The sequence below is a fragment of the Schistocerca serialis genome, chromosome 10, assembly GCF_023864345.2.
Source record: "Schistocerca serialis cubense isolate TAMUIC-IGC-003099 chromosome 10, iqSchSeri2.2, whole genome shotgun sequence".
NCBI classification, from domain to species: domain Eukaryota; kingdom Metazoa; phylum Arthropoda; class Insecta; order Orthoptera; family Acrididae; genus Schistocerca; species Schistocerca serialis.
Window position 1 is genome coordinate 109,444,770 of NC_064647.1, and position 12,779 is coordinate 109,457,548.

General features: G+C 37.9%; 1 protein-coding gene across 1 annotated transcript in view; it reads right to left on the bottom strand.

Moving 5' to 3' along the window:
• Positions 1 to 11,207, bottom strand: part of LOC126425281 (actin-histidine N-methyltransferase) — a 424,338-nt gene extending 413,131 nt beyond the window's left edge. The window contains exons 1-2 of the mRNA XM_050088254.1: positions 11,140 to 11,207; positions 10,881 to 11,019 (exon numbers count right to left, since the gene is read on the bottom strand). Coding sequence (XP_049944211.1) covers positions 10,881 to 11,016 — 136 coding nt within the window. The 5' untranslated portion in view covers positions 11,017 to 11,019; positions 11,140 to 11,207. The remainder of the gene's footprint in view (positions 1 to 10,880; positions 11,020 to 11,139) is intronic.
• Between the last annotated feature and the right edge of the window lie 1,572 nt (positions 11,208 to 12,779).

Below are 12,779 nucleotides of genomic sequence, written 5' to 3' on the forward strand. Positions count from 1 at the left end.
TAATGCTATTATTATGAAACTATAAATGTAATGGACATGAAAGACTTGTTTACACATTTTGTGAATTCTGTCAAAATTCAGAGACAGGAACGAAAATAAAAGAAAGGGATTAACTGAAGAGTTTAACCCTACTTAACCAACATACAAGTAAACTTATCACTTTTGAAACTAACCTAAACATCAGGCTATTTAAGCAAAACCTACATTTCAAAAATGAAAGCTGAGTAAATAAAAGAAATATTATCAGTGTTCAGTTCTGTTTATGCACACAAACATCATCACTTCATATACCTTATACAACACAGCATATTTTTCAATGTCAGGGAGAAGTTATATTTATTCTTTTCCTATCATTATTGCATGGTACACACTTGGCCTGCAATAGTGCACAAGAACTATTATAATGTTGTTGTTGTGGTCTTCAGTCCTGAGACTGGTTAGATGCAGCTCTCCATGCTACTCTATCCTGTGCAAGCTGCTTCATCTCCCAGTACCTACTGCAACCTACATCCTTCTAAATCTGCTTCGTGTATTCATATCTTGTTCTCCCTCTACGATTTTTACCATCCACGCTGCCCTCCAATACCAAATTGGTGATCCCTTGATGCCTCAGAACATGTCCTACCAATTGAACCCTTCTTCTAGTCAAGTTGTGCCACAAACTTCTCTTCTCCCCAATCCTATTCAATACCTCCTCATTAGTTATCTAATCTTCAGCATTCTTCTGTAGCACCACATTTCGAAAGCTTCTATTCTCTTCTTGTCCAAACTATTTATCGTCCATGTTTCACTTCCATACATGGCTACACTCCATACAAATACTTTCAGAAACGACTTCCTGACACTTAAATCTACACTCGATGTTAACAAATTTCTCTTCTTCAGAAACGCTTTCCTTGCCATTGCCAGTCTACATTTTATATCCTCTCTACTTCGACCATCATCAGTTATTTTGCTCCCCAAATAGGAAACAAAACTCATTTACTACCTTAAGTGTCTCATTTTCTAATCTAATTCCCTCAGCATCACCCGACTTAATTCGACCACATTCCATTATCCTCGTTTTGCTTTTGTTGATTTTCATCTTATACCCTCCTTTCAAGACACTGTCCATTCTGTTCAACTGCTCTTCCAAGTCCTTAGCTGTCTCTGACAGAATTACAATGTCATCGGCGAACCTCAAATTTTTTATTTCTTCTCCATGGATTTTAATACCTACTCCGAACTTTTCTTTTGTTTCCTTCACTGCTTGCTCAATATACAGATTGAATAACATCGGCGAGAGGCTACAACCCTGTCTCACTTCCTTCCCAACCGCTGCTTCCCTTTCATGTCCCTCAACTCTTATAACTGCCATCTGGTTTCTGTACAAGTTGTAAATAGCCTTTCGCTCCCTGTATTTCACCCCTGCCACCTTCAGAATTTGAGAGTGAGTATTCCAGTCAATATTGTCAAAAGCTTTTTCTAAGTCTAAAATTCTAGAAACGTAGGTTTTCCTTTCCTTAATCTAGCTTCTAAGATAAGTCGTAGGGTCAGTATTGCCTCACGTGTTCCGATATTTCTATGGAATCCAAACTGATCTTCCCCGAGGTCAGCTTCTACTAGTTTTTCCATTCATCTGTAAAGAATTCGCGTTAATCTTTTGCAGCCGTGACTTATTAAACTGATAGTCCGATAATTTTCACATCTGTCAACACCTGCTTTCTTTGGGATTAGAATTATTATATTCTTCTTGAAGTCTGAGGGTATTTCGCCCGTCTTGTACATTTTGCTCACCAGATGGTAGAGTTTTGTCAGGACTGGCTCTCCCAAGGCTGTCAGTAGTTCTAATGGAATGTTGTCTACTCCCGGGGCCTTGTTTCGACTTAGGTCTTTCAGTGCTCTGTCAAACTCTTCACGCAGTATCAAATCTCCCATTTCATCTTCATCTACATCCTCTTCCATTTCCATAATATTGTCCTCAAGTACATCGCCCTTGTATAGACCCTCTATATACTCCTTCTACCTTCCTGCTTTCCCTTTTTTGCTTAGAACTGGGTTTCCATCAAAGCTCTTGATATTCATACAAGTGGTTCTCTTTTCTCCAAAGTTCTCTTTAATTTTCCTGTAGGCAGTATCTATCTTACCCCTAGTGAGAGATGCCTCTACATCCTTACAATTGTCCTCTAGTCATCCCTGCTTAGCCATTTTGCACTTCCTGTCGATCTCATTTTTGAAACTTTTGTATTCCGTTTTGTCTGCTTCATTTACTGCATTTTTATATTTTCTCCTTTCATCAATTAAATTCAATATTTCTTCTGTTACCCAAGGATATATAATATCCAATCTGAATACTGGTTCGATGCATTTCTTCACTCTTGTCTAGCCTACGCAAGCCTCTTCATTCCACCCCAACTGTGCAATCTACACCCCGCTGAAGCCACTTATTCCATGCAACCCTTTGCATGTCTATGATTTCCATGGCCACATTCCATCTATTGCCAAATTCCTTGATGTCTTAAAGTGTGTCCTGTCAGCCACTCCCTTCTTTTCCTCAAACTTTATTTTTGCCCAGTCTGAATTTTACACCCTCTCTATTTCAGCTGCCATAACAAAACTCATCTTTGTTTAGTGTTTCATTTGCTAATCTAATTTACTAGGCATTGCCCAGTTTAATCCGACTATATTCTGTTACCCTTACTTTGCTTTTGTCGACGTTCATCTCTTAACTGCTTTTCAGAACAATATCCAACTGCACTTCCAACACTCTTGTCATTTCTGACACAATTACAATGCCATCTCCCAGAACGTTCCTCCCTTTAGAGGACTGAATAACACAGAGACAGCCAAGGCCACTCTGTTCTCATCTACTGTCTCCACACATGTCCTTTGACTTTCATAACTGCAATTCAGTTCCCATAAAAGTTGTCAACGACCTCCTGATTTCTTCATTTTTCCTCCCCCTAAAGAATTTCAAACAATGCATTCTATTCAGAATTGTCCAATGATTTGTGTAAACCTACAAATGTTATAAATGTTTTGCCTTTCTTCATTCTCTCTTCTAAAGAAGCCTTAGTGTCATTATTGTCTCATGTCCCCAAGTTTTCCTCATCTCCTCATTTCTACTACTTTACAGCATATTTATTACTTATTTACTTGGCCTTTTGCCTCTTCGATATTTAATGAAGCATCGTACATTTTACATTGCTAACATGAGAGCAACATGGTAAGACAGAGATTTAGGAACCAGGTTTTAAATTGTAAGACAGTTCCAGGGGCAGATATGGACTCTGACCACAATCTATTGGTTATGACCTGTAGATTAAAACTGAAGAAACTGCAAAAAGGTGGGAATTTAAGGAGATGGGACCTGGATAAACTAAAAGAACCAGAGGTTGTACAGAGATTCAGGGAGAGCATAAGGGAGCAATTGACAGGAATGGGGGAAATAAATACAGTAGAAGAAGAATGGGTAGCTTTGAGGGATGAAGTAGTGAAGGCAGCAGAGGATCAAGTAGGTAAAAAGACGAGGGCTAGTAGAAATCCTTGGGTAACAGAAGAAATATTGAATTTAATTGATGAAAGGAGAAAATATAAAAATGCAGTAAGTGAAACAGGCAAAAAGGAATACAAACGTCTCAAAAATGATATCGACAGGAAGTGCAAAATGGCTAAGCAGGGATGGCTAGAGGACAAATGTAAGGATGTAGAGGCTTATCTCACTAGGGGTAAGATAGATAGAGCCTACAGGAAAATTAAAGAGACCTTTGGAGATAAGAGAACGACTTGTATGAATATCAAGAGCTCAGATGGAAACCCAGTTCTAAGCAAAGAAGGGAAAGCAGAAAGGTGGAAGGAGTATATAGAGGGTCTATACAAGGCCGATGTACTTGAGGACAATGTTATGGAAATGGAAGAGGATGTAGATGAAGATGAAATGGGAGATACGATACTGCGTGAAGAGTTTGACAGAGCACTGAAAGACCTGAGTCGAAACAAGGCCCCCGGAGTAGACAATATTCCATTGGAACTACTGACGGCCGTGGGAGAGCCAGTCCTGACAAAACTCTACCATCTGGTGAGCAAGATGTATGAAACGGGCGAAATACCCTCAGACTTCAAGAAGAATATAATAATTCCAATCCCAAAGAAAGCAGGTGTTGACAGATGTGAAAATTACCGAACTATCAGCTTAATAAGTCACAGCTGCAGAATACTAACACGAATTCTTTATAGACGAATGGAAAAACTAGTAGAAGCCAACCTCGGGGAAGATCAGTTTGGATTCCGAAGAAACACTGGAACACGTGAGGCAATACTGACCTTACGACTTATCTTAGAAGAAAGATTAAGGAAAGGCAAACCTACGTTTCTAGCATTTGTAGACTTAGAGAAAGCTTTTGACAATGTTGACTGGAATACTCTCTTTCAAATTCTAAAGGTGGCAGGGGTAAAATACAGGGAGCGAAAGGCTATTTACAATTTGTACAGAAACCAGATGGCAGTTATAAGAGTCGAGGGACATGAAAGGGAAGCAGTGGTTGGGAAGGGAGTAAGACAGGGTTGTAGCCTCTCCCCGATGTTGTTCAATCTGTATATTGAGCAAGCAGTAAAGGAAACAAAAGAAAAATTCGGAGTAGGTATTAAAATTCATGGAGAAGAAATAAAAACTTTGAGGTTCGCCGATGACATTGTAATTCTGTCAGAGACAGCAAAGGACTTGGAAGAGCAGTTGAATGGAATGGACAGTGTCTTGAAAGGAGGATATAAGATGAACATCAACAAAAGCAAAACAAGGATAATGGAATGTAGTCTAATTAAGTCGGGTGATGCTGAGGGAATTAGATTAGGAAATGAGGCACTTAAAGTAGTAAAGGAGTTTTGCTATTTGGGGAGCAAAATAACTGATGATGGTCGAAGTAGAGAGGATATAAAATGTAGGCTGGCAATGGCGAGGAAAGCGTTTCTGAAGAAGAGAAATTTGTTAACATCCAGTATAGATTTAAGTGTCAGGAAGTCATTTCTGAAAGTATTCGTATGGAGTGTAGCCATGTATGGAAGTGAAACATGGACGATAAATAGTTTGGACAAGAAGAGAATAGAAGCTTTCGAAATGTGGTGCTACAGAAGAATGCTGAAAATTAGATGGGTAGATCACATAACTAATGACGAAGTATTGAATAGGATTGGGGAGAAGAGAAGTTTGTGGCACAACTTGACCAGAAGAAGGGATCGGTTGGTAGGACATGTTCTGAGGCATCAAGGGATCACCAATTTAGTATCGGAGGGCAGCGTGGAGGGTAAAAATCGTAGGGGGAGACCAAGAGATGAATACACTAAGCAGATTCAGAAGGATGTAGGTTGCAGTAGGTACTGGGAGATGAAGAGGCTTGCACAGGATAGAGTAGCATGGAGAGCTGCATCAAACCAGTCTCAGGACTGAAGACCACAACAACAACAACAACATGAGAGCTTTATATTAACTGTGTCTTCATCTGTGAGAGGATGTTACTCCTTTGTTATATAACAATTTTACAAATCAGTATATATAATAAACATGAGCATGGTTTTTTGCGTGTAAGCCGCCTTAACTCTACAACCAACCCCCAAAGCCCCATAGGTATTATTAGTGGTATGGTACCCCTCCACTCCCCATTCTTGAAGAAGGTTTCAGTTTGGAACTACAGGGGTTGTGTTTGATGATACGGGAGTCAAAAAGAGAGCAACACACTAATTTACTTCTTTTGGGAAGACAGTGAAAGAATTGGAAATCAAGTGCCGAATTCTCCTAGAAAGTTCAAGAATGTTGGAGGATTTGCCACAATGATTGTGAAAATGTTTCTCAAATGTTCTGATGAGAATACGATTCAGATAAGAAGAGTATACACAGGTGATGGCGAGATGTGTGCATCAGTATACTTTTGGAAATTTATTAGATTGCATCAAGGAATTGCAAAAATAGTAGAAAGTAATAGCAACACCTCAAAGAATATAAATTGTTTAGGGTGGTGAACAGTGTATTATGCTGGACTTTAATGTGAACATTTAACAGTATCACACAACACAAAAGAAGAGGGGATCTTGTCAGTGGTGAACTGAAATGAAGGAACAGAGAGAACGGAAAAGATATGAAATATATGCGGAGCAAGAAGCACATTCAGCTGTAAAGTGGAAGACAATTAATAATTTGTGAGGAAACCTAACAGATGAACAGTGAAATGAAACTAGAGAAGAGCATCGAGCGAGATACCAACAAGCACACCTAGAGAAAATGTCAAGGAAACAAGACTTTGGAATGAAGTAGGGTTACAGCTAGTGAAGCTCATGGACGACAACAATCACAAATGGGTGAATAAAACATTAGTGTACAAGAAGTAGAAAGCAAAAAAGTAGAGATTACTGTTTGGTAGGCAAAGCACTCCATTATCACCCCACTAAGGAATACAAGAAACACAACCATGCTATCCATGGCAGAGAAGATCAAGTATGTCAGTACCTTGGTGTCAAGAAATTCAGTAGACAAACACCAGAAAGTGTTGCATGTTCCATAGAGTTCTAGAGTTTTCTTTAATGTTCTTAAATATTTATGGATGTTTGGAAATGTTCTGTATTTGTAAATGTCAGTCTTTATCAAATATGTTGTACAATTTATAGTAACAGTTTCTACTACTGTGATCAAATCATAAAAATATTCTGATATAAATATCGACATCGATAATCTATGCACAGACGAACATAAGTGCTCACTTTCATGGGTGAAGAAGAATATTCCTGGTAATCGTCAGCTTTAACCAGCGATATAGGAAACACGCAACAAACGTCACGAACATCATGCTGATTATATTGTCATATCAATGGTAATTTGTTTCCAAACAGGCTACACTAAAGATGAGTGTGTAACAAAAGACAGTTTTTTTGCTTTCAAATTTAGTTGTCTGTCACAGCAGCCATTAACATTAAATCACTTGTCAAAGTCAACACCTGGTATACAGTATTCCTCTTGACCCCTCAATGATATTGGATTGTTCTCTTATGTTTTGGAATGTTCTCAGTGTTCTGTAAGGGAATGAATAAGTCAATGACATGGTACAAAATTGTTAAGGCTTTCGTGGCCACTTGTTGACAAACTGCCTATTGGCTTCTGTCTCGGGTTCTTCAGCCGACGTTCATCTAATGATTTTTCTGACGTTTCGCCAGCACGAGTGGCTGGCATTGTCAAAGCTTCACCCTTCACCGGCAATGGAGGGTGAAGCTTTGACAATGCCAGCTACTCGTGCTGGCGAAACGTCAGAAAAATCATTAGATGAACGTCGGCCGAAGAACCCGAGACAGAAGCCAATAGGCAGTTTGTCAATGACATGGTACTTTATTTCACATCAGGGTATTCTTGAATACTTGAGTGGATTTAAGACTACTTAAGACCGTTTTTTGAGGTCTTTCTCATGTAGATTATGATAAAATAAATTAAACAAAGGAAGTAGGGAAGAGAGGGAGACTGCTTAAACATGTCTTATGGCAGTTAGATGCAGTTAGTGACTTACAGGAATTGAAGGAATAGGGGGGATTAAGCTATCATTAATTCAAGACATTAGACAGCATTTTTTGAAGTGATTAACCTTATATCTGCACACATTTCTGACAAAACTACAGAAGCATGTGTTCTGAAAGAGTAGTTATAGGGATGGAGGTATTAGTCAGTGGGTGCCATCTATTGCACTTCTTTCTACCTATGGGACTAAATCTTGCAAACTAGTCCTCGCAGGCAATCCAATTGCTAAAGAATATTAATGGTTCTGCATCTAGTTCATGACAGTCTTAGCTTCTGGATCCTTTGAATTTACAACATTATTTATTAGTGTAGAAGCAACAATCTTAGACCAGCAAATTCAAACAATCTTAGAACAATGTGCAGAATCCAGAATGAGATTTTCACTCTACAGCGGAGTGTGCGCTGATATGAAACTGTGAGTGCCGGGCGTGAGCATGCTTCGGTAGCTCAGATGGTAGAGCACTTGCCCGTGAAAAGCAAAGGTCCTGAGTTCGAGTCTCGGTCGGGCACACAGTTTTAATCTGCCAGGAAGTTTCAATGTGCAGAATCTTAATGCCATAGTAAAAATCATGTTTTAGAAAAATCTGTGGTTGCTTACAGCATTATTAATAAACTGAAAATTCTGGTTGATTAAAAAAAAAATTAAATAAAAATTAAAAAAAATTGCCCAATACATCAAGCATATGGAACGCTCATTAAAGATGTCATAGGAATCAGAGTTTGCTACACAAACCCTAACCAGGGCAGCTACTATAATCTTAGTGGTGTTTAGAAGTGAGTTTTTGACTTTAAGAGTCTATAGAGAAATTTGCCAAGTTCTTTTTTACATTTCAACTGACACCACTTGCACTACAGACATTGACACGACTTCTGATGTGAATCGACCAATCTAGGTCCGTTTATGAGGGGGAGGGGGGGGGGGGGGGTGCGGCAGCACAGCAACACTTGCGAGATACTAACAGGGAAGGTTATCATCAGAAGCTGAAGTTTTTAATCTAACATGCTGTAGCAGAAATATTGAGAATATACTACAACTGATGACACGGGGTTGTGATTGCTGAAGAGATGATTGAATGTAAGTTGGAGTAATTACTTTAGAGGATCACACAAGACCCTTACAGTTCTTTTTAGAAAACAATAATATGACCACACTTAAACATTATTTTAAAGGGAAGCCAGGGTGTATGGACCTTTTTATAAGATTTCGTTGTAGTACGTCCTAGAAATCAAAGACGCTATACTAGGGGACACGTCTTTTCCTTTTTCTGTCTCTCTGGAGAAAAACTGTCTATAAGGGCTAATTCTTAAAGTAAAAGCAGTAACCAACCAGTGTTAGTAATGTCATTTATTATAAGAACAATGACTGCCATTACTAGTTTTAACTGATAGTTTCACCATATTTTGAACACCAACAGCTGTTTGATGACAACCCTACTGGTTGAAGACTATTGATGCACTGTTTGTTCTTGATAAACACCATTTTTAACAGTGGCTAGTTGCTGTGTTTACCTTATTATAGAAATTAAACTGTATTTTTACACAGCCACAATCTAACAAATTTTCAATAAAATGGCATAAAGTTAACTTCATTTTTTAAAACCTTCTGGTACATTCGTCCAGTCAATTACTATCAGATGCAGCAAAATAGGCGATTTCTCTTAATTACAACTAGGATAAACTGTTGGATTGTGACTAGTGAGAGCATATGTCACACTGAGTGTTATATTTATTACAAGAAAAAGTGTACACAATGCTTATAATAAGTGACTCTGAACTATGAGTACCAACAGAATAAACCACATCCCCAATCAGGCATGCTGAATACTGAAGAGGCTTCACATAAAGTGAGAAATACAATTTGGCAAGTGATTAAAATCAATCAAAATGCAGAACACCATTTATGTCTCCAATAAAACAAACTATTCCTGTAATCACAGCCTGGCAAGAGCATAAGAAACAAAAATTACAAGGTGGGTGCAAAAGAAACCTGTGCAACTGCCTGCCTTCTACAATTGAAGGTTAGGCTACGGTCCTTATTTTCCTCTACTGGCAACATACAAATGTTCTTTAATTTATTCCCAATCACCCAAAATTAACATTATTAGGCTTCATTTTAAGTTTCAGTTTGGATGAAGCATTACAGCACATAAACATTAGGCCCACAGAACTCTGGAAACAAGTCAGAATTTGCAGGCACTCATTCTGCAACAAACAATTGCCTAAAGGTGAGCTAAAAGTGGTCAACAAATCCGTGCAGACATAGCCCCTATTTCAATAACTATATCTGCAATCCAGGTATGTTCTCCATTCATGGTACTGCCATGGGATATACATGTTAAATTGACCACAATAGGTGAGTTTGAGTGTGGGAGTATCATGAGACTAACAGGCTCGGTTCACAAGAATGTACAATAGGCCTAGAAGTCAACTGGTCACATCATTATCACAGTAAAATGCACACACATTCACAAGCTTCAAAGCTGTAATATAAAGTCCCTATGATATCTACCACATCCCATTTCCACTTAGAAACGATAGAAATGTTAAGTGTGAAACAAAACCAAATAGTAATAATAACTGCTATACAATTGTTCAGATTTTCAATTCACCACTTGAGGTTAATAACATGTACTACTTCACAATCAGTCACATATTGCTTCTCGTTTCAATGTGCCTCTGTAGTAATGACATAAGTTAAATTATGCAAAAGTGAACATTTTTCCAGTTGCGATCAATAGTTTTTGTTTCGATCGGCGGAAAATATAACAGTCAGAAAACAATATGTTCCGGAAGTGTGATACTCATCATCCGTAAATATGTGGTAGAATGGCAAGAAAGACTGACATTTCTACAGCTCGACAGCAAGAAACCATACATCATCCGTGAGAGTGCGAACGACGCGAACACAATTCTAGCAGTTTCTAGTACGCGTTCATTTCCTCAAGAATTCTTAAATCTTGTTTTTAGCAGGCTCTTGTCCTTCACTTTATTTGCCGTGGCCTGATGTTTGAACCACGACGTCAACCAGGACGAAATTTTTGAGAAGGAAAAATGTTCAAATTCGGTAGTGCTCATTAGGACTTTCCCTTAAAAATAGCACATACACTGGCGACCTACTTCAACACAGCACCAACAAAACAAACATCAGAGCTACATAAGAGATTCATTCATCATTTGTAATTATATTTCTTATAAGCATGTCGTGCTGTGTAGTGAAACTATATGGAAAACATTATTGAGCTTACGGAAATCATGTCCAGTTAAGCCAATGTAACTTCTTGCCCGGATGACATACGAACGCACCTTCTCCACAAAAGGTACAAGAAAAGTAAACACTTCAAATTAGGCTTACCTTTTAATAGCTTCTCCAATACTTGATTTAGTTCATTTCTTTTCTGGCGAGATAGTTTCCGCGGTGCGCTTGTTTCGTTGCTCGATTCTTGTACTTTTCCTCTGCCTCCAGATTTTCCGTGGCCCTTTTTTCCCATTATCTGCAAAGACCGCGTTTAAGTGACATAATACGTTATGATCAATAAATTACAGTCTCTCCCATCGAAATGTTTTGAAATCAAAATATAGCAATAACAAAGCAGAACAAATCAAAGATTTACTCTGCGCTCTCCACAGATGGAGCGCGATGCGATCCACAGTGTCAAATCCAAATCCGAGTATCGATGACACTCCGGTGCAAACCTTGCAACAAAGAGACAGGAATCGACTGTCAATATATACCTATTTCCCAATGAAAAAGAAAGAAGGCCCAGAATTATTACGAAAGCAGAGGATATGCTTGACTGACATTCGGTATAGTTCATTACAATTAGAAAAACTATTTGCTTCATCTACATTTTGCAAAACACAGTGGAGTGCATGCAGAGGATACTTCTATTACATCAAGTACTATTTCCCAATGAATATGAAAGAAGGCCCTGAATTGTTACGAAAGTAGAGAATATGTTTGAATGACATTCGGTACCGTTTGTTACCAACAGCAAAATAATTGATTCATCTACATTTTTCAAACCGCTGTGGGACGCATGGTAGAGGACATTCGTATTGTATCAAACTCCCTGACTTGGAGACTATCTACAACAAACCACAAACCACTGGTATGCTGGTAAATCAAAGAGTTCAGATATGTTATCCATATCTGAGTCAAATGGATTGTTTTAGATGTTTATATAACGTAATTAACTCTAGGCGTGACTTAATAACCGTATGTCCCTGTAATTAAGCATATTTTTTTCATTTTGTGAAGTACACAACATTATTTCCTCCAACATTTAGATCTAGATACTTACCTTGACACATGAAATATTGTCAGAATCGCAACCAACGTTTGTGCAACCTTTATGAATTACAATTTTACAAAGTTAACTGTATTACTGTATTTTTGAAAAGCTGAGGATTACAGTAATGGTGTCTAACAAGTCATTAAGTGATACAACGACAGAAACAGCGGCTCTGCTATTAAAGTACACTATGTTATTGTATTAATTTTGTAGTTGTGTAATTAGTCTGAAGTATATTGTAATCTTGTCCATAACTTTAATATATTTTACAATATCCACATTAATATCATGGATTAAATTATAATACCATAGTGTATTAATTTTATTGTGGTACTATTATTGTATCTTGATGCTGTATGTCCAGCCAATGCTGGTGAAGAACATACAGTTGGTAATAATAATAATAGTAGTAGTAGTTGTAGTAATGTACGATGTTGCCACCAGCATTACGATCATATTTTCCTGGGATTCTCCTATAGCATTAATTTTACATCACTATTGCCTACTCTTATGTGCAAAATGAGATGTTGCGTTCTGTTTGTCGCGACACACTCATTCTAGATTTAAATATGGATAAATACTCTGAATTATTGATTTTTTCAAGTGCTCAGGACAGAAATAAATGGAAATATTCTCAAAACTGAAGAGAAGCTAAAACCACCTAATCCATCCACCACTCTTTGTATGTGCTTTTTTTTCCTTTATTGAATTTCGATTCCCCCTGAAGGGGGTGGGCTGGCAGCAGCTTAATATGCCACTCTTCAGCCTACAGACTTTATTTGAATAAGATGGAGTGAATAAATAATAAAAACAGGTTATAAAATCGGAGACTTAAATAGTAACAGGGATAAAAAAAATTGTGCAACTTAAAACATAGAACAAAGGGGTGATGATGCTAATAAAATACATATGGAGCAGATAGTTGCAATAATAGACGGACAATTTAAAAAAAACACGGT